At 34.9% G+C, this 24,035-nt stretch overlaps 1 protein-coding gene across 2 annotated transcripts in view; it reads right to left on the reverse strand.

Annotated features, from left to right (window-relative positions):
- The window catches only part of LOC145269252 (GMP synthase [glutamine-hydrolyzing]-like), a 120,338-nt gene that overhangs the window by 19,644 nt on the left and 76,659 nt on the right, over positions 1–24,035 (reverse strand). For both annotated transcript variants that reach the window (XM_080124878.1, XM_080124877.1), the window contains exons 7-11: positions 17,399–17,592; positions 12,980–13,145; positions 6,095–6,246; positions 4,726–4,786; positions 1,333–1,445 (exon numbers count right to left, since the gene is read on the reverse strand). In XM_080124878.1, the coding sequence (XP_079981004.1) occupies positions 1,333–1,445; positions 4,726–4,786; positions 6,095–6,246; positions 12,980–13,145; positions 17,399–17,592 (686 nt within the window). The remainder of the gene's footprint in view (positions 1–1,332; positions 1,446–4,725; positions 4,787–6,094; positions 6,247–12,979; positions 13,146–17,398; positions 17,593–24,035) is intronic.

Raw genomic sequence — 24,035 nt, forward strand, 5'->3', positions numbered from 1 at the left:
AGGGTATTCAGATATGCAGTAAGCTTTTTAATCAGTTTTTAGGTGAAAAGTTGGCTGCCAAGAGGTCAAAGTTGAAAGAGTTGACATTTGCAGACTCTACCAAACTCCTCTGCCAATTTTGGGTCTAAATACTTGAAATTTTCGATGTATGTTACCTGGACACGAGTCAAACTTTTTAATACAAACACACGCACATAAAGTTATGAACAGTACATAAGGCCCAAGCAAAGCCAGGCTGAACTGTTAGTTCTTGTATAAAAAAAAAAAAAAAAAAAAAAAAAAAAAAATGAACGAATTTCTTAGCACACACATTTCTTATAAGCGTACTGAGGCCTAAAACCCTTATATCAGACAATTGCTATTCAATTTGGACAATCCTCTTTTTATGGCAAGCTGACTAAGACATTGGCAATTTCCGGTTTTGCGATGAACGCAACGGCAAGGATGTCACTTTTTCACATTTTTTTTTCCTTCACGGTATGAGTTCAAGCCTACCTGCCTACCACCACTTTTTTTTTTTTTTTTTTTTGCTCAACACACACCTCCAAACACCCGGGCACGTCTGATATATATTCAAAAATCAAAATAAATAAATAAAATAGATATATATATATATACACACACACATTTAGTTTTCATATTTCAAAAATCAGATACCTTGATCAAGTAATGTTTAATTGCTACTTATAATTTTCTAAAAACAACCTAAGCTGATCAATTGTTACGTAATTGACACCGAACAAAGATGTTGCATTCCAAAAATCACGTAACTATTTAGTGATCATTTATCATATACAAAAAATCACATACATTAATCACAAGGAAACTTCAACAGAAATAAAACAAAGGAATTGAAACTTAAAGACATCTAAACATATATATAAAAAATAATCATTGTCGTATCTGTGACCCTGATACCACTTCCCTGCTACCGAGGTTACTGAATTAACCGACTTAAATTTTTTTATTTTTATTTTTGTCAGTGTTAAATGTTTTTGTATTGTACAGTTAAAGTTACACTTAAACTGAACTGTTCTCTTTGCATTTCTTGTTTTGTTAAAGATTTTTTAACAACGAAAGGCTGTTCAAGTACAGCTAATTAGCTGTATAGGAAATGTTGGAGTATAATTTCTGATGAATTAGTCCAAAGAATCCAGAAATAACATGGAGGTAGAGAATAAATTTAAAGAATCCAGCAAAAGCAGGGAGGCCCAGAATTAAATCGAAGTCGGAAAAAGCATGGAGGCCCAGAATTAAATTAAACAATCTGGAAATAGCATGGAGGTAGAGAATTTAAAGAATTCAGGAATAGTACAGAAGTATGCCACTTACCTGCGCCCGTAATTCTCGTACTAATTCTGTGTCGTTGTGATGGACTTTGATTGGGTCCGCATTTGAACTTGCATATGCAGAGGCACTTTCAATCAAATCCGGTCTCAAGGTACCTGGAATAGAAACAGAACAGAAAAATTCAACATTTTTTTTTTCCTGATTTTTGTACTAAAATTAGTTTAAAAAAGTTCACAATTGTCGGCATCACATATTTTTCTTTAATTGCAGTTATTCATTGTTATTTTTTTTTCTTTCGTTTTTTTTTTTTTTTTGCACGAACAGATTTTTTTCTTCAGATGAAATAAATAAAAAAATCATCTTTCTCTTTAATTGCAATTATTTCTTTTCTTTCATTTTTTTTTTCACAAGAACAGATTTTTCTTGCTCTCTTTCCTCCACTTTGTCTCTTCTCTTTTCCTATCACCATTCCTCCCCACTTCCACTCTTTTCCTCTCACTTTCACTCTCTCATTCTCACTCTTTGACAGTTTTCTTTAATAATAATTCCTCTTTTTGCGTAATGTTTTTCTTTGTGTTTTGCAATTATCATAATGCTCACTTTGTGGTATCGGAGTTGGGCACAATTCATTTTTTTTGTGGTACCTGTAATAGGGTTTGTACAAATTTTCAATGTCCATTTTCAAGGACTTTTCAAAGATTTTCAAGACCTTCTCTTGACAAAATTCAAGCTTTCTAAAAATTTTATATATAAAAAATCTACACTCCTATAAATTTTTTTTTTTTTTTGATATTCATATTAAAAATCTCTTTTTTCACTTATTTAAAAAGAAAATATAACTTTGTTATATATGGATCGTGGAATTGCATTTATCTTGTGGTAAAGGCATGCTCCTAGTTCTGGATTCATATCGAGGCAGTTGTTGAGGCTGAAAGCAGTTAAACTGAGTAGATATCAGCTCTACTAGATAATCTAGTTACCTGAATTGATTTTTACAATAAAAGTTGTAAAACTGTAGTGTTATTTTCTTTAGGGCAACACTTCTCGTTCCACTTATCAGAGTTTGGCACAATTCAGTTTTTTGTGGTACCTGTAACAAGGTTTGTACAAATTATCAATGACCATTTTCAAGGACTTTTCTAAGTATTTTAAAACCTTCTTCAGACAAAATTCAAGCATTTTAAATAAAATTTGATATATAAATTTAGTATGTGTGCATGATTTGAACCGGACGTAACTCAGCGTCTGATCGGTTTTGCTTGGAACATGACGTCATGCACTCGGGTTTGATTGTAATGTGACGTAAGACATCGATCAATGAACTGCAAAGTAGCGAACAAACTTGTCGAAACAAAAATTGGAAGGAAATAAAAATCATTAAATTCATTAAGCAGCACACACCTGTAACAGCCCTTTTCTGAAAACTGTATAAAAAAAATGAATATCTCCAGTTTGGAAAAATATTTGATGACGTCGGAACAAGCAGTCTCATATTGTCAAGAAAAAAAAACAAACAAACAAAAAACAAAAACAAAAAACTGTCTCCTGTGGCAAGAAGTGCATCATTGCCAATACATCTGAAAAGAATGGATGTGGGTGGAGATGCACGCACACGCAATGCACCACCCCCCACTTCCCCATGTAAAGAACGGTTTTTGGAATAGACCCCCCCCCCAACATGTTAAGAGCCATTAAAAAAAAAAAAGTTTATCTGTTTTGAACCTTTTTTGTTGAACAAAAAATTACAATAAAAAACATTACAAAATAAGAAAAAAAAAAAAAAAAAAAAAAACTTGTTACGGTAGGTCGTTTTTTGATTTATTTTTTTTGTTTATTTCTTCTGTTAAAATTATGTTCACAGGTTTCCTCCATTTTTTTTTTTTTAGCAGTGTTTGTTACGCTTTCATAATCAACGAAGCTCGGCGATTAACGTTGTGTTCTGAGCAACGCTGATCGGACATAGAGTTACGTTTGGTTCAAATTATGCCCAAGTACCAAAAATTCTATACTACTAATTTCTTTTTCATTTTTGTGTTGATATTCATATCAAAAACCCTTTTTTCTATTTATTTAAAAAGAAAATATAACTTTGCTATACATGGGTCGTTGAATTGCATTTATCTCGTGGTAAAGGCATGATTGAGGCTGAAGGCAGCTACATTGAATAGATGTCAGCTCTGCTACATAATCTAATTACCTGAATTTTTACAATAAAAGTTTTAAAACAAAGCTGTAGTGTTGTTTTCTTTGCCATAACATATTTCAATTTGAGTTCAGCACCATGTAAAACTGCTAAATAGACATACAGAAAATTTTGGATAATATGGTAAAATAGTCCCAAAAACGGAGTGATTTTATTAGGCCTAAAAGGGCACACGCAAGAGTTACCGCAAAGTATAGACAAACAAAATTATACATAAATGAGTTCGTTACAACTTTTCAGAAAGTTTTATAAAAATCCAAGGCATCAATTTTTTTTTAATAAGCACAAAAGTGTCAATTTTAGCCATTTTAACCGCAAAGCACTTGAGAAAAGTGCAGATAAAGGAATGGGAGTAACTAAGTCCCGTCCCTCCTTCATTGGTGATTAACAATTTTTTGTTGAGCTATCCCCTTAAATAATCAAATTATTTAAAATTCCCACTATTAAATATTATTCTGTTTGCCTAATGATTACTGTACACCCATGGCCTTCGGGCCTTGACAAGTGGTAACTTTTATGTTAAAAAAAAAAAAAAAAAAAATCAGATGTTTGAAAAAAAATTTTTTAATTACAAATTAGGCATTCAAATTCTTTGGGTATTTTATGTACAGTATTTAAAAACACTGTTGGTTTTGATTTGATTGTTTTACGGCATATCAACCCTTTTTGGGTTATTTAATGCCGAATCCAGTTATTTTGGAAATAGTTGCATCCAGTTATCTTGTAGAAGGTTTTTATTTTAAATCGCTACAAATGATTACCCTTATGCAAAAGAAAGAAAAAAAAAAGAAAAAAGAAAAGAGAAAAGAAAAAAGAAAAGAGAAAAGAAAAAAGAAAAGAGAAAAGAAAAGAGAAAAGAGAAAAGAAAAGAGAAAAGAAAAAAGAAAAGAGAAAAGAAAAAAGAAAAGAGAAAAGAAAAAAGAAAAGAGAAAAGAAAAAAGAAAAGAAAAAAGAAAAGAAAAAAGAAAAGAAAAAAGAAAAGAAAAAAGAAAAGAAAAAGAAAAAAGAAAGAGACAAGAAAAGAAAAAGAAAAGAAAAAAGAAAAGAAAAAGAAAAGAAAAAGAAAAAAAAGAGAAGAAAAAGGAAAAGAAAACGGAAAAGAAAAAGAGAAAAGAAAAGAAAAAAGAAAAGAAAAGTTATCAAATGTTCGAAAAAAAAAAAAAAAAAAAAAAAATAGTTATACAAATTATCATCATCTTTTGTCAAAAGTATAAAAAGCGTTTATACGTTACCTTGGCCTAAGTAGACTTCCTGTGGTTTTAAATTCAGTTCCTCTATCACATCATTTGCAACCTGAAAAAAAAAAAAAAAATTTAAATACAAAATCTCATCTCAAAATACGAAATACCTTAAATAAGTTTCCAGACTTTTTTTCGTATGCGCACTTTTCTTGATAGTACACACATGAAACTAGCCCCCCGCCTTCGAAGTAATCTCCTTCGGCTGCAATGCACTTGTCGTACAGTTCCAACAACTTCTAGATGGCCCCAAGGAAGTTCTCTTGTATGAGTGTGTCAATGACCCTCATCACAACCTCTTTCATTTCCTCAATTGTCTCATAACGATGGCCTCTAAATTTTTCCTTGAGCTTAGGGAATAACCAAAAGTCAGGGGGAGCAAGGGCTGAACTGAAGGGAGGGTGAGAAACTGTCTTAGTGCCTATCTTGGTCAAATAGTCTGTGACGAGGATGGAGTTATGGACTCGTTTGACAATATAAAAAGCCAGCATTTCTTTAATTGAAAACGATTTTTTTTTTTTTTTTGTCAGCTCAACGTCGGTACGGTGTACTTTGCAATCTGGTGTCAGTTGAAGCAAGCTCGTTTGCGATAATGTCGAAAAGGGAACAGGACAGATTTTTGTTACGTGTGCTTCGACGCGGTGAACTTGGCAATCTGAAAATTCTTCTTTTTTTCTTTAAGAACACTTGGGACAAACTTTGTGCAAATCTTCTGCATCTTCAGTTCCTTGCGAAATATTGTTTCTATCGACACACAACTGCCCTTATCCATGAAATTCTTTATTTCTCCAATCAACTCTAGTATTCTGACTTTCTTACTCCTCCTGCACCTCATCATCCTCAGACTCTCTACCTTCCTTGAATCTCTTATGCCACTCAAAAACTGATCTTGCATTCATGCAAGATGGTCCAAAAGCAGTCTGAAGCCTTCCATACGTTTCTGCAGCATTTTTTTCAAATTTAAAAACAGAATTTAATTGAATATCATTCTTCTTAAGTGTTGTCATGTTTAGATTGTATTTTTTTTTTTAATTTATCAGCTGTGACAATCATGCTTTAGTAGGGTGTAATTCAATTCCTGCTGTAGCTGTTCATTGATCCTGAAATAATAAAAATTGGTCAGTCATCTCATAAGATGTATAGCAATAACATACTGAAATTTTCAAGAGTCTACGACAATTTTAAATGCCTGGGCAAAAACAACTCTTAAAAACTTATTGAAGGTAACTCTAAAATCATGAATCCATACACCTGGTTTTTGTGTAACTAAATTTGGGGTGAGCGTCTCACTTAAAAGGATGACTGGCAATTATTATTTTTGAAGGAGGGGGAAAAAAAAAAAAAAAAAAAAAGAAAAAGATACCTTCATAAATGTATCCCCAATGATTTTGCGTTTTTCCTCTGGATTCGTAATCGTGTTTAACATGTTAGTCTTCTTCTTTCGAGAATTTGGATCAGTCCGGTCAATCGGAATGGATGTAGTAGAATTATAGAATGTGTGCGCAGCACGAACCACTGGAAAAAAAAAAAATAATGTTAGTATTATTCTCATTATTCCTTTTTGTAAATCAAATTTAAAAAAAAAAAATAGTGTGAGAATATTCAAAGTTATCTCCCTTGGTGTCTTATGTCAGCCATGTTTTTTTTTTTTTTTCCAGAGTCACTACATTTTAAAATTCACCAGTTCATGTACACGAATCAACTTGCTACGACTCATTTAACATTTTAAGAAAAATTTTAATTACTAAAATAGGATTTGAAATCAGTTGTTTTGCAATTTTGAAACACATTTCATAGTAAATAACTACCCATCCTAGCCCAACTCTTTTCAATGATCTCCCAAATCATACACACTTAGATCATTCATAGACATTTTTACTGACAACACTATTACACAGCCATCTATGGCAGCACATCAAAGGCCGTAAATGACCAAGTTCTCTCGGATTCTCTCGCCTCTGATCTTGAGCATGTGGTACAATGGGGAAAGAGGTGGGTGGTTACTTTTAATGCATCTAAAACCAAGCTTCTATCTTTACATCATCAACGCTCTGTTCCTATCTGGCATCAATTGAAATGAATGGCTCTTGTCTTGGGGAGGCTCCATGTTTTGACAAGCTTCTGGGTTTGCCCTTTACTCTTGATCTGAAATGGAACACTTACATCAAATCCATTGCCAAGATCGCAGGAAAAATGGTGGGATCTTTTTATCGATCCAGTAGATATCTCATTGCGGACGCAATTCTCTACCTATATAAGAGCCAGGTATGTCTAAGGCTGGAGTACTGTTGCCACATCGGGGCAGGAGCTGCTAGAAAAACCTTATCCTGCCTTGACAGAGTTCAAAATAGACTTTGTAGTGTAGTAGGAGATGCCCTCTTCTCTTCCCTGCAACCTCTTTCTCACAGAAGAGACATTGTGAGCCTGTCTCTGCTTTATCGTTATTTTCATGGCAAGCCCTTGTCTAAGTTCCAATCTATGGTCCCGCATCGCTAAACTTTCATGAAAAACACTCGTCTAGCTGAAAACAATTTCCCCCACACTTTATCTATGCCTAAATCTAAACGTAGATTTCATGAACAAAGCTTCTTTCTTGGGACTGCACGCCTGTGGAACTTCTGTTTGCCTGCTTTCCAGCTGACTACAATATGGTTGTCTTCAAGTCCAATGTAAACAAGTTCTTGATGAGTCGTTCCCTTTAAGTAATCCAATTTACTAAATTCCACTACTAACGATTACTATATTTTCCCATTACACTCTTTAACCCTTATCCTCGAGTGGCCTCTAGGCATTGATAAGTAGTGACTCCTAGGTAGGAAAAAAAAAAAAAAAAGACAAAAAAACTAATATCGTTGAACAAGCAATGATCTTTTTTCATAGAGATTGATTTACACATTTGCCTGTGAATGAAAGGACACTTGTCCACTCTTCCAATCGCGGACTAATATAATCAAATGGTAATATTTAACTTTAAAAATTGCTAAAAAATGTTGACTTTATGGATGTGTTCAGGCGTAAACACAAACACCATTTTGTTCTTATAAACCAGAAAAAAGGTATAGGATTCAATGTAAATTTCTTTGAAAGGAAAGTTGTTTAAAATTATATGAAGTAGATATTTTTAGCCAAAATATGTCTAAAAACAATGTACGTCTTTGCAAAATAAAAACCAAATTTAATCTGGTAGTAGAGTTATTGTTGTTCATGAGAAAAAGAAAAAGGATGAAAAAGAGAAAGGAGAGGCGAGAAAGGCAGGGGAGCAAGAGATGTTGGAGACACTGCGAGGCGGGGGAAAAAAAAAGAGGGGAAAAAAAAAACCCCATTAAATTAAAAAAACAAATAATATGCAAATTTTGACCCTCACCCTTAGGTGCACAGAGAGCCTGCGAGGCCGGGGGGAGCAAGAGGCGGGGGAGAGCCTGTGAGGCCGGGGGGGAGCGCCTGCGAGGCCGGGGGAGAGCCTGCGAGGCCGAGGGAGAGCCTGCGAGGCGGGGGGAGCAATAGATGAGGAAAATAAAATGGGGGGAAAAACATTAAATTTAAAAAAACAAGTAATGTGCAAATTTTGACCCCCACCCTTAGGTGCACATACCTAATATTTGTAGACAATACTTCCAGTAAAGAGCTTATATGTATTCTAGATTTAAATCACAATTAAATAGGTCTAAGCTTACATTTCAGATTTGTGTTCAGGGATTAATTTAATCCTATAACAATTTATATTAGAAAAAAAAAAGAAAAAAAAAAAGAAAAAAAAAAAAAGGTTTTTCAAAATGGTATTTCATCAAGGCAGAGTTAAAAATAAAAATACAGGAGCACAACAAGGTCACAAGTACGAAACATGTCAAAATATAGTAATATATAAAGTGCTTTTCAAAAGTAATGCCTTCTATTTTTTATTCCACCCGAACGGATCAGATAGGATTGCAAATTGCTTTGTTATGATGACCAAACTTTATGCAATCATGATCTGAAAGTTTCATTTCTTTGTTGCAAGTACTGACAGTGTGAAACTCTAGGGAAGCAACCCATGTGTCAGAAGCAGCGATGCGTCATTAAATTTGTGACAAAATTGCATTGAAAATGATGACTATATAGATAAATTGAATTCTGGAGCACAAATGGTTGCTAGCTAATTGTACCACTCAAATTTTTTGAATAAGAAAAAACTAAAGGAAAAAAGAAAAAAAAAAGAAGGCGGCTTTACTTCAATTGTACTACCCCTGATCTTTGTAGCTCTTCAACTTTGAGTAAAAAAAAAAAAAAAAAAAAAAAACTAACACGAAAAATGAAAAAAAAAAAAAAGAGAAAGCAAGGAGAAAAGGAGAAAGCAAGGAGAAAAGGAGAAAGAAAGGGAGAAAGGAGAAAGAAAGGGAGAAAGAAAAGGAGAAAGAAAGGGAGAAAGAAAGGAGAAAAGGAGAAAAGGAGAAAGAAAGGAGAAAGAAAGGAGAAAGAAAGGAGAAAAGGAGAAAGAAAGGAGAAAAGGAGAAAGAAAGGAGAAAAGGAGAAAGAAAGGAGAAAAGGAGAAAGAAAGGAGAAAAGGAGAAAGAAAGGAGAAAAGGAGAAAGAAAGGAGAAAAGGAGAAAGAAAGGAGAAAAGGAGAAAGAAAGGAGAAAAGGAGAAAGAAAGGAGAAAAGGAGAAAGAAAGGAGAAAGAAAAAGAAAGAAAAATAAAAAAAAAATAAATAAATGCGGTTTTACTTTTAAAACAACCCTCATATGACAAAGAGCGCTCCAGGTGCTCATGGGCAACCATCATTCATCGCCAGCAAGAGTGTATTAAGAATGGTGGCAACTACGTAGGAAAACAAAAGGTTGCTAGTTTTAATGGTTCCACTCCCATCATCGCATCATCTAACTTTTTGAAGAAAAATAAAATAGAAAGCTCGGTACTTGTACAGGTCAATCAATAATCTAAAAAATGAAAATATTGGAAAAAAGTCATATTGTATGTATCCGTTATGGAATGAAGTTCTCCGGAAAAAATATTTCACTCAATTTGATCAAGTCTTTTTTTTTTTAACAACGGAAGAACAATTTTTTATGACAGTGAGCTGAAGGTAGCCATGTTTAAATTTTTAGACACCGACGAAGGAAGGGGCAGGGGGAGATAACTGTCTAAATCTTCCAAATCATATCCTTACATCATTTGTAGACATTTATGCTGACGACACTACCATTTATGGTACCACATCTAAGACAGTAAACGACCAAGTTCTCTCCAATTCTCTCTCCTCTGACCTTGAGCACGTAGTACAATGGGGAAAGGAGTGGCTGGTTACTTTTAATGCATCTAAAACCAAGCTTCTCTTTGCATCATCAACATTCTAATCCACATTTGTCATCAATTGAAATGAATGGCTCTCGTCATTAGGAGGCCTCAAGTTTTGACAAGCTTCTGGGCTTGACCATTACTCCTGATCTTAAATGGAACACGTATATCAAATCTGTTGCCAAGGCCACTGGAAAAATGGTGGGATCTTTCTATCGATCCGGTAGATATCTCACTGCTGATGCTATTCTCTATCTATATAAGAGCCAGGTACGTCCAAGGATGGAATACTGTTGCCACATCTGGGCAGGAGCTGCTAGAAAGGATTTGTCCTGCCTTGATAGAGTTCAAAATAGACTTCGTAGCCTCGTAGGAGATGTCCTTTTCTCCTTCTTGCAACCTCTATCTCACAGAAGAGATGTTGCGAGTTTGTCTCTGATGTATCGTTATTTTCATGGAAAGTGTTCAACTGAGCTTCAATCTATGGTCCCCCCTCGCCAAACTTTCACAAGAAACACTCGTCTAGCTGTAAACACTATCAATAATTTCCCCCACTCTTTATCTGTGCCTAAACCTAAACGTAGATTCCATGAACAAAGCTTCTTTCTTAGAACTGCACGCCTGTGGAATTGTCTTCCGTTTTCCTGCTTTCCGGCTGACTACAATATGGTTGTGTTCAAGTCTAAAGTAAATAAGTTCTTGATGAGCCGTTCCATATAAGTTATCAAATTTACCAAATTTTCATTACTAATGATTACTATATTGACCAATTTCTACTGTACACTCTTTAACCCTTATCCTTGAGTGGCCTCTGGGCCTTGATAATGTGGTGATGCCTATGAAAAAAAAAAAAAAAAAATAGCCGACACCTCCTTTCACATGTTTAAATAATAGCTTCTCTTTCTTCCCTGTGGTCTAAAAATCGAAACATGGCTACCTTTTGTCAAATTATTTTTCCGCTGTAAAAAAGAAAAAAAAGGTGAAGAAAAATGAGAGAGAAAAAGAGGAGAGAGATAAAGAGGAGAGAGATAAAGAGGAGAGAGAAAAAGAGGAGAGAGATAAAGAGGAGAGAGATAAAGAGGAGAGAGATAAAGAGGAGAGAGAAAAAGAGGAGAGAGATAAAGAGGAGAGAGATAAAGAGGAGAGAGATAAAGAGGAGAGAGATAAAGAGGAGAGAGATAAAGAGGAGAGAGAAAAAGAGGAGAGAGAAAAAGAGGAGAGAGAAAAAGAGGAGAGAGAAAAAGAGGAGAGAGAAAAAGAGGAGAGAGAAAAAGAGGAGAGAGAAAAAGAGGAGAGAGAAAAAGAGGAGAGAGAAAAAGAGGAGAGAGAAAAAGAGGAGAGAGAAAAAGAGGAGAGAGAAAAAGAGGAGAGAGAAAAAGAGGAGAGAGAAAAAGAGGAGAGAGAAAAAGAGGAGAGAGAAAAAGAGGAGAGAGAAAAAGAGGAGAGAGAAAAAGAGGAGAGAGAAAAAGAGGAGAGAGAAAAAGAGGAGAGAGAAAAAGAGGAGAGAGAAAAAGAGGAGAGAGAAAAAGAGGAGAGAGAAAAAGAGGAGAGAGAAAAAGAGGAGAGAGAAAAAGAGGAGAGAGAGAGAAAAAGAGGAGAGAGAGAGAAAAAGAGGAGAGAGAGAGAAAAAGAGGAGAGAGAGAGAAAAAGAGGAGAGAGAGAGAAAAAGAGGAGAGAGAGAGAAAAAGAGGAGAGAGAGAGAAAAAGAGGAGAGAGAGAGAAAAAGAGGAGAGAGAGAGAAAAAGAGGAGAGAGAGAGAAAAAGAGGAGAGAGAGAGAAAAAGAGGAGAGAGAGAGAAAAAGAGGAGAGAGAGAGAGAAAGAGGAGAGAGAGAGAGAAAGAGGAGAGAGAGAGAGAAAGAGGAGAGAGAGAGAGAAAGAGGAGAGAGAGAGAAAAAGAGGAGAGAGAGAGAAAAAGAGGAGAGAGAGAGAAAAAGAGGAGAGAGAGAGAGAAAGAGGAGAGAGAGAGAAAAAGAGGAGAGAGAGAGAAAAAGAGGAGAGAGAGAGAGAAAGAGGAGAGAGAGAGAGAAAGAGGAGAGAGAGAGAAAGAGGAGAGAGAGAGAGAAAGAGGAGAGAGAGAGAGAAAGAGGAGAGAGAGAAAGAGGAAAGAGATATGAAAAAAGAGAAATCAGGAAAGAAAAAGAAAAAAAAAATGAAAGACAAATAATGTCAAGAAACCAAAGAGATAACTCAAAACAGATTTATGCAGTGTCAGAATTTTTGCGGAATATTTTACACCCCCAACAAAAAACTGAATAAAATATAAAAAACTCATAATTTCTGTTTTTAAAGTGGGTTGTTTATTTTCTTTATGGAATATACTTCCAAAATAAACTATTAAAGTTGCTTAAAACATAATAAAAATATTATTTTCTTATTTGTTAAAAGCCCGTGTAGACAAAATGTCCGCGTATTCAATCACCGCGAGCGGATATTTTGTCAACACGTTTTTTTTAACAAATAAGAAATAATATTTTTATTATGTTTTAAACAACTTTAATAGTTTATTTTGGAAGTATATTCCATAAAGAAAATAAACAACCCACTTTAAAAACAGAAATTACGAGTTTTGTATATTTTGTTTGCAGTTTTGTCTTAGGGGTGTCAAATTTGCAATGGCGATTTTCCCAAAGATTCTGACACTGCTAATGCTGTAATACCAACAAATTCCCATAATTAAAAATGATCTTTAAAAATAAGACTACTCGATTAATTTACATGATTTTTGGAATACAATATTTTTGTTTCATCATACAGATTTAAAAAATTTTTTTTTTTCTAAATATAGAGGCAATTCTTGACAGGAATCTTGATTTCTGGATATATGAATTTGGTGAAGGAGAGAAAAAGGTGTAGAAAGATAAATAAAAGTAAAAGTTCAGTGTGTGTAGGGGCGGGAGGAGGATAAAAACTTATGTTTTTTAAAGTGGTATACAACAATAAGGGACGCAAAATCTTACCAACCTATAATCAACTTACCTTTGACCTTGACTCCAATCCTCGAAAGGGATTCCTCAACTTTTGTACTCTCATTCTTTCTCATGAATCCATTGTCTATGTGAATGGCAACAACCTGGTCTTCCTTAAGCGCCTTATTCAACAAAGCTGCACAAACGGTAGAATCGACGCCGCCACTCAATAACATCTGACAAAAAAAAAAAAAAATTAATACAGCTTATATTTAGTTGACCACTGACAACTAAATATTTTCGTTTGCTAGCCAAATAGAAAAGTTATTAAAAACCCACAAGATTTTTTAGAATGACATTAGTTTTGTGATGAGTATATACAAAAATTTTTCTGTATTTTTTGTTTAGAGAAAAACACTCGGGTTTGTATTACTATACACACAGATTCGAAAAAGTTGTCAAAAAAAAACAAAAACAAATATATAACAAATAAATGTTACCAAAGGCAAAATAAGTTACTTTTCTACCTAACTGGATATGTTTTTAATATTTTTATTTAATGTAAAATGTTTATTCAGCTCGAAAAAACAGTATTTACCGATGTATTGGAAAATTTAAAATGGCGCCCGACTCTCTTTGGCACGGTAAGTTTGGGAAAAGGAGTGAAAAATAAAAAAATATGCAAAATTCTGTTAACAGTTAAAAAACCACCGAATATGTGTTAGCCTATGTCACAGTAACAGATATTGAGCGAGTTTTTAAACATATTTTGTCTAGTTTTTTAATTTTTAACTCCTTTTCCCAAACTTACCATGTCAAAGAGAGTCGGCCACCATTTTAAATTTTCCAATACATAGGTAAACATTGTTTTTCGAGCTAAATAAACATTTTACATTAAATAAAAACACTAAAAACATATCCAGTTAGGTAGAAAAGTAACTTATCTTGCCTTTGATAACATTTATTTGTTTTATATTTGTTTTTTGACAACTTTTTTGAATCTATGTGTACAGTAATACAAACCCGAGTGTTTTTCTCTAATCCCAAATTAGAGTCTGTGGACATGTACAATGTAACCAGGATCTAAGCGCAACCCAGATACAAGACTGCTGTCGGGATCAGAGAAGAAGTACCTGATATCCGGGTTACACTATAACTAGCATGAAGCAAAGGTTTCTCCTCCCATTTTGGTCCAGCCCCCATAATCATAATTCTTCATTTAAATCTTTTCAAAAGCTATATACCCCCTTGACATCATTTTGAGAATATGGTCAATTGGGTCCCGTCGCGGATCACAATAAGTTCATAATTTGGGTTTTTGGATAACGGTTAAAGGACAAATCAAACACGTTTATCTTTCTGAAGTATCAAGCGTCGCTCTCTTTGCAAGAACTTTAAATTATTTTGAGAATCCAATGCTCAGCTCATAATTTGTTAGCAAAATTAACAAAAATGACTACTTAAATCTTTTGATTTCGAGTGAGCTTCAATCTATGGTCCCCCCTTGCCAAACTTTTACAAGAAACACTCGTCTAGCTGAAAACACTATCAATAATTCCCCCCAACTCTTTATCTGTGCCTAAACCTAAACGTAGATTCCATGAACAAAGCTTCTTTCTTAGAACTTCACGCCTGTAGAATTGTCTCCAGTTTTCCTGCTTTCCAGCCGACTACAATATGGTTGTCTTCAAGTCCAACATAAACAAGTTCTTGATGAGCCGTTCCACCTAAGTTAACAAATTTACCGAATTTCCATTACTAACGATTACTATATTGTCCAATTGACTACTGTACACTCTTAACCATTATCCTCAAGTGGCCTATCGGCCTTGAAAAATGGTGACGCTTATGTAAAAAAAAAAAAAAATCTTCTGAGTTATCACAGGTCATTCTGCCATATTTGACATTATTTGGGAATTCTGTGAGTAATTAAGTCTCAAATCGATGACAAAAATATGGGAGTGTGAAACGTTTGTTGATGTATCCCGGGCAACGGCGGGTCTCCCCGCTAGTAATTTATAGAGGTCAATGCTCCAGCCACAAACAACTTAAATGCTACTTGTGATCAAGATAAGTCTACCATTTTGCTTTCATTGACAATAAATGACATCATAAAGGATGCAAGCAGTATGACATCACAGCGAACGAATGGTAGTCAAGAAAAAAGTTCTTGGAAACACCAGCAGCTGTAACTGTTGCGGTTCTTGGCCTTTTGGCTTGGTTGGTTGTTTTACGGCATATCAACCCTTTTCGATTTATTTAATGCCGAATCCAAAGATATTTAAGAAAAATTTTTTAATAGAGTATATTTGTTGTTTTCAAATCAGTTTCTATTTAACCCATAGTTGAGACCCTAACAGGTACTACCACTCCGGGTCAGAGTGGACCCGGGAGCAATAGTAATTAAAGGGTGGCTCCACACTCCCCAAAGCCCGCAAGCTGGGGCCTCACCACTGGATATAGTTTAAGGTCATATCCAGGACCTTTTGGCTAGGAGCAAAGTGTAGTATCTGTTCTGATCCTAGACTTCATCTTTTTTTTTGGCCAAGATCAAAGTGTAATATCTGTTCTTCAGATGCTGCACTGTGGGGGGAAAAAAAATCCAGCTCCCCAAAAAGGGGCACTCTGGAAAGAAACAAAAAATAAAAATTACCTCAGTCTAGAAGGATTTCTCCTCCACTGATCTAATTTAAAAACCACTAATCAATTTGCATGCTTTTTGGATTATGAGATTCTCATTTTGTCACAGGTACATACATTATAAATATTTTTCTTTTTAATTTGTAAATTTTTTTTCTGGACAAGAACCAATGTCTCATTATGGGAATAGATTGAAAGCAAGAGGTTGTCTTGTTTTCTCAATTCCCCTAAATTCTTTTAAAAACAACTAACTTTTGCGTGACTGGATATATCTACACACAAATACACATCGCTATTTATTATAGAGTAGAATCTCCCTGAGTGGCTTTTAGCCTTGAACAGTGCATCATTAGTAAACAAAAGTAACGATTAGAAAACGCCTCTCCAACCACCTATATCCATGACAAATAACACCCTAGCTAAGAATTCTTCCTTCAAACTCCTCAGCCTAACATTTGCGGGCAATATGAACGGGAACAAATACATTGAGGACATTGCAAAGGCTGCTGCAAAGAAAGTGAACTCCCTCTATCAAGCTAGAAAACTACTCACACCTGAGAGTATCCTATAACTCTACAAGGCCACCATTCGCCCATGCGTGGAGTATTGTTACCACATCTGGGCTGGTGCATCTATCACTAGCCTCTCCCTCTTGGATAGGGTCCAAAAAAAAGAGTTTTCAATCTAATAGGTCCCACTTTGTCAACTAAGCTCCAGCTCCTGTCCCATCACCACAATGTTGCATCTCTAGTGGAATGGAATGTGCTCTGATGAACTCATTGCACTTGTGCCCCCTCGACGAACATATCCCCGACAAATCCACATAGCAACAAAATCTCACCCCTTCACTGTTGAAGTCCCTACATGCTAAAATGCTAAAAAGCTTTCTATTCTAAAAGTTTCTTCCCTTGAACAGCTAGACTTTGGAATTCCCTTCCTGCTGCCTGCTCCGCTGGTTGTACTGATATGCAGATGTTTAAATGTAACATAAACCAACATCTTGTTAATCTCTCCTAGGCATGGTTGCTTGTTGCAGCGTTCACCCTGGATCGGTTGGGCTGGCTCCATCCAACAAATTCACTGCATCCCTTATAACGGCCGACTAGGCTTGGTCAGAAGCTGTTTCCGCTACAAGCATAAGCCATTCGTGGTTCCCTCGGCGGAGCCCGAGGATCATTTCAGTATCCTATTTCACCATCCTGAGCCAGGTCAGGAATTGGTCACCGTAGCGTTTCTTCCAATCTTGTGGTGGTGCTGGGTTGATGGCTTCATGAATGAGATCATCTGGGTTTTGGCGAAGCAAGTGTGGTCCGAAATAGTCAAAGTGGCGACATCATCTTCTATTATATAAATCTCACCTGTCTCTTTAAATGTAAGTATGTCTAAAACTTTTGACAGAGGCGACGAATTTTCACAAAATCGTTATTGTTTTGAAGCTTGACCCTTTGGACGACAAATATAGAAAAAGTGGCTAAAAACATTAATTCTTTCACCCTCAACTGGGCACTTTTCTACAAGGGGGGGAGGGTCGCTTTTTTCACCAATATTTTCAAAAGCCATCCTCTCTTTTCAATTGACTAGCCTTAATTTAAACTTTTGCCACTTCCGATTTGGCGATGGACGCAACGGCAAAGACGTCACTTTTTTTTTTTTTCCACGTTCTTTTCCTCCTTCACGGTACGGGTTCAAACTTGCCAGCTAACTACCACTTTTTTTTTTTTTTTTTGCTCACCCCCCCCCCCCCAACACCCGGGCACCCAGGCTAGTAACTTATAAAGGGCGAGTTAAAAAAAAAAAACAACAACAACCAACTTTAAACTATTAGAAAGCAACCAGAAGCATTACTTACCAACACCTTATTGGTGCCGACAGTAGAGCAAATGTAGTCGATACACGCAGCTTCTCGACACTTCATGGTGTAGGTTCCTTTGCAGCCAGCAACCTCAAAGAGGAAATTCTTTAGAATTTGTTTACCATTTTCTGTCAGATCGACTTCCGGATGGAACTGCACTCCATACAACTGGAGTTTGTCATTGCCTATGGCTGATCAAAAAAGAAAAAAATATATAAATACTGAAACAACTTAATGTCATACTAAATATTCTGTTTTACTATCGTGTTTGAACATCTTAGCTGCTTATTTGTTTCATTTTAACAGCATTTTTACACGTACCCATATGTATACCCATATATACCAATACCCTTAAATGTTTGTCTACTTATGTGACATGAAGACATCTCTTCCTCTAAAAATATGAAGAAATTAAAATTTCTAACACAAAATATAATTAACCAAAAAATAATAATATATATAATGAAAATTTTTATTAATATAATTAAATATTAGAAGATAACACTTGAAATATTATATAATAAAATGAAATAAAACATAATACAAAATAAATATTAATAAAATATAAATTAAAATAATATATAGGATAAGATAATATTACTTTAATATTAGAAAGTGAAAATATCCTTTTAAGCGTCTCGAGAGACCTATAATATAACTGAAAAAAAAAAAAGTTGTTTTTTTTTTTTTTGTTGGTTCCAGAAGGTTCCAAAAACTAAGTGTTCATAGAATATTGGATTCTGGAATATTCTCCAACGATTACTATAAATAAAAGTATGCATTTGTAAATACACCAAATTGAAAAGGGACGTGAAGTTGGGGTGATCTTTTTGCAAAAATCATAACTCTGGCCAACTAACGGGAAATGAATGAAGCCTGGTCGTAAATAAGCACACTGAACGTCAAGTCTAATAAACCATTCTTCAAACAAAATTCTCTACCTATATAAGAGCCAGGTACGTCCAAGGATGGAATACTGTTGCCACATCTGGGCAGGAGCTGCTAGAAAGGACTTGTCCTGCCTTGATAGAGTTCAAAATAGACTTTGTAGCCTCGTAGGAGATGTCCTTTTCTCCTCCTTGCAACCTCTATCTCACAGAAGAGATGTTGCGAGTTTGTCTCTGATGTATCGTTATTTTCATGGAAAGTGTTCAACTGAGCTTCAATCTATGGTCCCCCCTCGCCAAACTTTCACAAGAAACACTCGTCTAGCTGTAAACACTATCAATAATTTCCCCCACTCTTTATCTGTGCCTAAACCTAAACGTAGATTCCATGAACAAAGCTTCTTTCTTAGAACTGCACGCCTGTGGAATTGTCTTCCGTTTTCCTGCTTTCCGGCTGACTACAATATGGTTGTGTTCAAGTCTAAAGTAAATAAGTTCTTGATGAGCCGTTCCATATAAGTTATTAAATTTACCAAATTTTCATTACTAATGATTACTATATTGACCAATTTCTACTGTACACTCTTTAACCCTTATCCTTGAGTGGCCTCTGGGCCTTGATAATGTGGTGATGCCTTTGTAAAAAGAAAAAAAAAAAAAAAAAAAAAAAAAAAAAAAACCATAACAGACAAAATCTTGGTGAATATGAATGTTTCTGAATCTTGATTTTGACCAAAGAAAATATATCTTTGAATGTTATTTAGGTATTTTTGACTTATGGTATATTACTGGAACCAAAAATCCAAATTATCTTCGTTAGATCATTCTGTTTACTGTAAAATAGTTTTTGTTACATTTACTTGTTGTTTACAAGGAATTTATTTTCTTTTTAACTCCATTTCTTCGTTTCTTTTCACTCTTTCTTTTTATATTTATAAAATATATGTTGCAGTGATTACCTCCAGTCAACACAATAACGTAATATTGGGACGACAATGATCACCCATTTTTTTTTTTTATTGCATTTTCACCCCAAACAAGGCACAATGCCACTTTGATGTAGGGGGCTACTATCTGGGACATAAATTGCAGGGACACTATGTAGGGAATTGAGCAGCAAAATGTCTTTACATTACACTTGAACTTCTGCATGTCAGTACAGTTGGGGAAGTAGAAATCCGGAAGGGAATTATAAAGTCTAGCAGTGCTAGGGAAAAAACTATTAGAGTAGAAGGTTTTCTTACATCTAGGGATTTCTATTGTGTAGAGGTGAGATTTTGCTGTTTATCGGAGGTATTAATGTCGAGGGGGATACAAGGGTTTATAGTATGTATGAGCATCTACCATTAAAATACTTGTAAAATAGGCAGAGGGATATAACATTTTGTTGATGGGACAGCGGCTGAAACCTAGCTGATAGTGCGCGACCCATTAGGTTGGCGACTCATTTGAACCCTGCCTAAGGGGGAGAGACTAGTAGCAGAGCAGATGCACCAGCCCAAATGTGGCAACAATATTCCATACATGGGTGAATGGTGGCCTTGTAGAGGTACAGGATACTCTCAGGCATAAGTAATTTTCTATCAAAGAGAAGCCAACCTTCTTTGCGGCAACCTTGGCAATGTATCTGTTCCAACTCACTCCCTCTGATCGTTAAGTCGAGAAGTTTGAATGAGGTACTTTCAGGTAATGTATCATTAACCATGGCTATTAGTGGTTGGGCAGGTTTATTGGGTACTTTTACACTTTATCGCCAAAACTGGAGAGATCATTTTATTTCACGCACCTGCCGTTAAAATGCAAGAGAGAAATCAGTGTTTTAAACTGTGGACAAAGTAATAAATAACCAAAAAATTAAACTTCCGGAAAGATTATAGAAAAAGGTAAATAAAGAAAGTGAAAGAGAACATATATCCGTAATTGTTTAATTGGAAAGGTTTTGATTTAATTCATGAAAACGGGAAAGTTTTTCATGAAACATTTTTTTTTTCTTAAAAACAGAAAATTAAATGACATATTCATAATTGTTTAAACTGGGCGAGTGCAAGTGCCATTTGAAAACCAAAACATTTATTGTATAAAAATAAGTACCAATTGTTTTATCAAAATTATATTTTCTTGTGCAAACTTTTCAATGTTTTTAGAATTATATTTTGATAAATTTTTATACAATGTTTTCGTTTTCAAATGGCGCTCGCCCAGTTTAAACAATTATGAATATATCATTTCATTTTCTGTTTTTAATAAAAAAAAAAATGTTTTATGAAAAACTTTCCCGTTTTCATGAATTAAATCAAAACATTTACAATTAAACAATTACAGATATATGTTCTCTTTCACTTTCTTTATTTACTTTTTTTCATAGTTCTTTCCGGAAGTAATTAATATCTACTTTAATTTTTTGGTTATTTATTTCTAACTTCGGCCATAGTTTAAAATACTGATTCCTCCCTTGAATTTTGATGACAGGTGCGTGAAATAAAATGGTATCTCGAGTTTTGGCGATAAAGTGTACAAGTACCGTTTATTGTAATTATTAAAGGAAAGAAGCTTAGTCTTGGCAGCACTGGAGGATTTCCGCTATTGCCTTGGATACGTGTTCGTTTTCCCCTTATGTCTTATGGTGTCATCAGCAAATATACCCATCTCAGAGACAATTTTATCAGGGAGGTCATTTATGAATATTAGGAAAAACAAAGGTCCAAGGATCAACCCTGAGATACACCCGCATTTATAACATTGTTTTGGCATATGATCGAGAACTTAGATTCTTTAAGAAGAATTTAATTATATTAAGTATTCGTCTAGTAATACCATAGGATCTGATTTTCATGAGAAAACCATTGTGCCATATATCTAGAGCTACTGCCCTAGCCTCCCTTGCTTTATCCAATGCATGGTGTGTATATATATATATATATATATTTTTACACAGTGATCACCACTTATCAAGGCCCGGAAGCCACTCAGGGATAAGGGTTATTGCAAGTACATTACGTTAGTGTGGAGATTTGATGAAGTGTTTACTTAAGGGGGAGGTTCATTAGGAATTTGTTAACATTGGACTTGAAGACATCCAAGTTGTAGTCTGGTGGGAAGCAGGCAAACGGAACAGTGTTCAGAGATTACAGTTAGGATATCTACAATAGAACGGGCTTGCATAAACCCATACTAGATGAATAATGGAGAACATGTGCTGAATTGTGAGGCAAGGATTGCGCAATGTCTAACACTCTTTTCTCGAGTTGGCATTGTTTAATTCCAGTGGCAGATTGACTAGAAACAAAATATAAAGGTAAGCGAGGAGCACATACAGCACCTGGTATTTCCAAATGGTCACTCATTTTAGCACTGACCACGTTTAAAGATATGATGCAGTTTTACTATAGTGTGTTGTCCGACCAATCGTGTATTTTCAAATAAAAGCATTTCAGGATAAAAACATTATATAATTAAGTGTCATGTCAAAATTAGTAGAAATTCTAAAAATTATGAAAAATGGTCAGGTAGGAGATGTGCTAGAGCTGATTTTCGAAAAAAAATAAAAATAAATAAAAATAAAAAGAAAAGAAAAAGGGTGCAGCAGATCGAGAAAAAGCAAGATGGCCGACCTAAAAGATAGAGTCATTGGATTATCAGCCAAACAACTTAAACGATAAAATGCAGTTATCTCCCCCTGTTTTCAATCTTCTAAACGGTTAAGTGAAAAACCCCAACTTCAGAAAATTCTGTTTTTACTTATAGTTATTTTTCTACTGGACCATTTTTTGTAATTTTTGGAATTTCTACTAATTTTGGCATGACACGTAAGTACACAATGTTTTTCTCTGAAATGCATTTTTTCAAAGACATACTACTACAGTAAAGCTGTGTAATGAAGAGTAAGCTGACAGAAGTTAAACAGACTTTCTAGTGCAGGTGGAATCAAGCAGTCAAAACAAATCAAACTGGTTGACTCTGGCTTAAAACTGGAACAACCTTAACAAGGACGAGCGTTCAGTGCCACTAATGTAGGGAACCATATCCCTCCTCTACCCCTAAAATATATAGAAACGCACATGGGACATTTTTAGTCAGTCAGTCTTCAGTTAGAGTTTAGAGTCGACGGTTCGAATCCGACAAATACAGTCATCAGGAGATGAAGATTTCTCGTGGAAGTGACGAGAGATAGTGATTTATAGCAGGTGCATTGATCAAGAAATTCCCACTCTCCTTCTAAGGACAGGCAGAGAACAGGGGCGCGACTTTGATCGAGAAATGAATAAAGTTCCAATTGTCCAGAGAAACGAGACTTGCGTTGTTTTTATGAGCTTTTGTTCCAGGGAAGCCGACACGATCAAGAGATGCGGAGACAAGATATAAAAAGGTAGGTTCCGTTTTTATTTTATAAACTCCCCTCAAAAGAGCTGATGTAACGTGAACATTGGACTCAATATAAGCCGACTCCCCCCACCCCCTGCTGACAACACAACAGTTATACCAATAATGCTTAACTACTGTGATCTAACGATGTATCAAACGTGATTAAGTTGCATATTACTTACGCGTATACATAAATACACATACAGGGTGACCAAAAAAAAAAACTGAGGACATTCAATTGTTTTTCTAAGCATTTTACAGTCAACGGAGAAAAAAGGGCCAAAGACCCTAGTGTTTTGATGCGATGCTTTGAATATAATAAACTAGTTATGACCAAAGTTTCATTTCACTCAGACAAAACACTAAGAAACGGGACCTAAATAGAGTTGGGGCCCGTTTTTTGGGGTTACCCTGTATAAGTATTTTCTTTCTTTGTTATTTGTTAAATTTTGAAGGGTATTCAAATTTTTCGTTTCATTTTATTGGCTTTTATTCACTTTTGACTTTTGTTGCAGATTTAAAAAGTAAAAACATTGAAAGAATGAATAATTGGGTTTGTATTACTGTACACATAGATTCGAAAAAGTTGTCCAAAAAGAAATATATAACAAATAAATGTTATCAAAGGCAAGATAAGTTACTTTTCTGCCAAACTGGATATATTTTTCGTGTTTTTATTCAATGTAACATGTTTATTCAGCTTGAAAACCATACAGTGTTTACCGATGTATTGGAACATTCAAGATGGTGTCTGATTCTCTCTTTAACACCGTAAGTGTGGGAAAAGATGTTATAAATAAAAAACCAGAAAAAAATACTGTTAAAAACTCGCTCAATATATGTTACCGTGACATAGGTTGACATATATTCGGCGGGTTTTTAATAATACTTTGCATAGTTTTTTTATTTATAACACCTTTTTCCATACTTACGGTGTTAAAGAGGGTGTGAGACGCCATCTTGAATTGTCGAATACATCGGTAAACACTGTATGTTTTTCGAGCTGAATAAATATGTTACATTGAATAAAAACACGAAAAATATATCCAGTTTGGCAAAAAAGTAACTTATCTTGCCTTTGATAACATTTATTTGTTATATATTTGTTTTTTGACAACTTTTTCGAATCTATGTGTACAGTAATACAAACCCGAATAATCTTAACGTCATTTTCGTGCCAAAAAATGTTCATGGTGATAAGTATTTACTACATATACAGACACATATACACACACACGTATGTGAGTATGTATATATGTGTGTAAATAAAATATATATATATACACACACACACACACGTGTGTGTGTGTGTATATATATATATATTATATATATATTTCCCCAAAACGATGGAGGGAAGACTAAAACTTGCTGCTATGGTTTCA

The sequence above is a fragment of the Euprymna scolopes genome, chromosome 45, assembly GCF_053919585.1.
Source record: "Euprymna scolopes isolate OS-2025 chromosome 45, ASM5391958v1, whole genome shotgun sequence".
In the NCBI taxonomy this organism is placed as follows: domain Eukaryota; kingdom Metazoa; phylum Mollusca; class Cephalopoda; order Sepiida; family Sepiolidae; genus Euprymna; species Euprymna scolopes.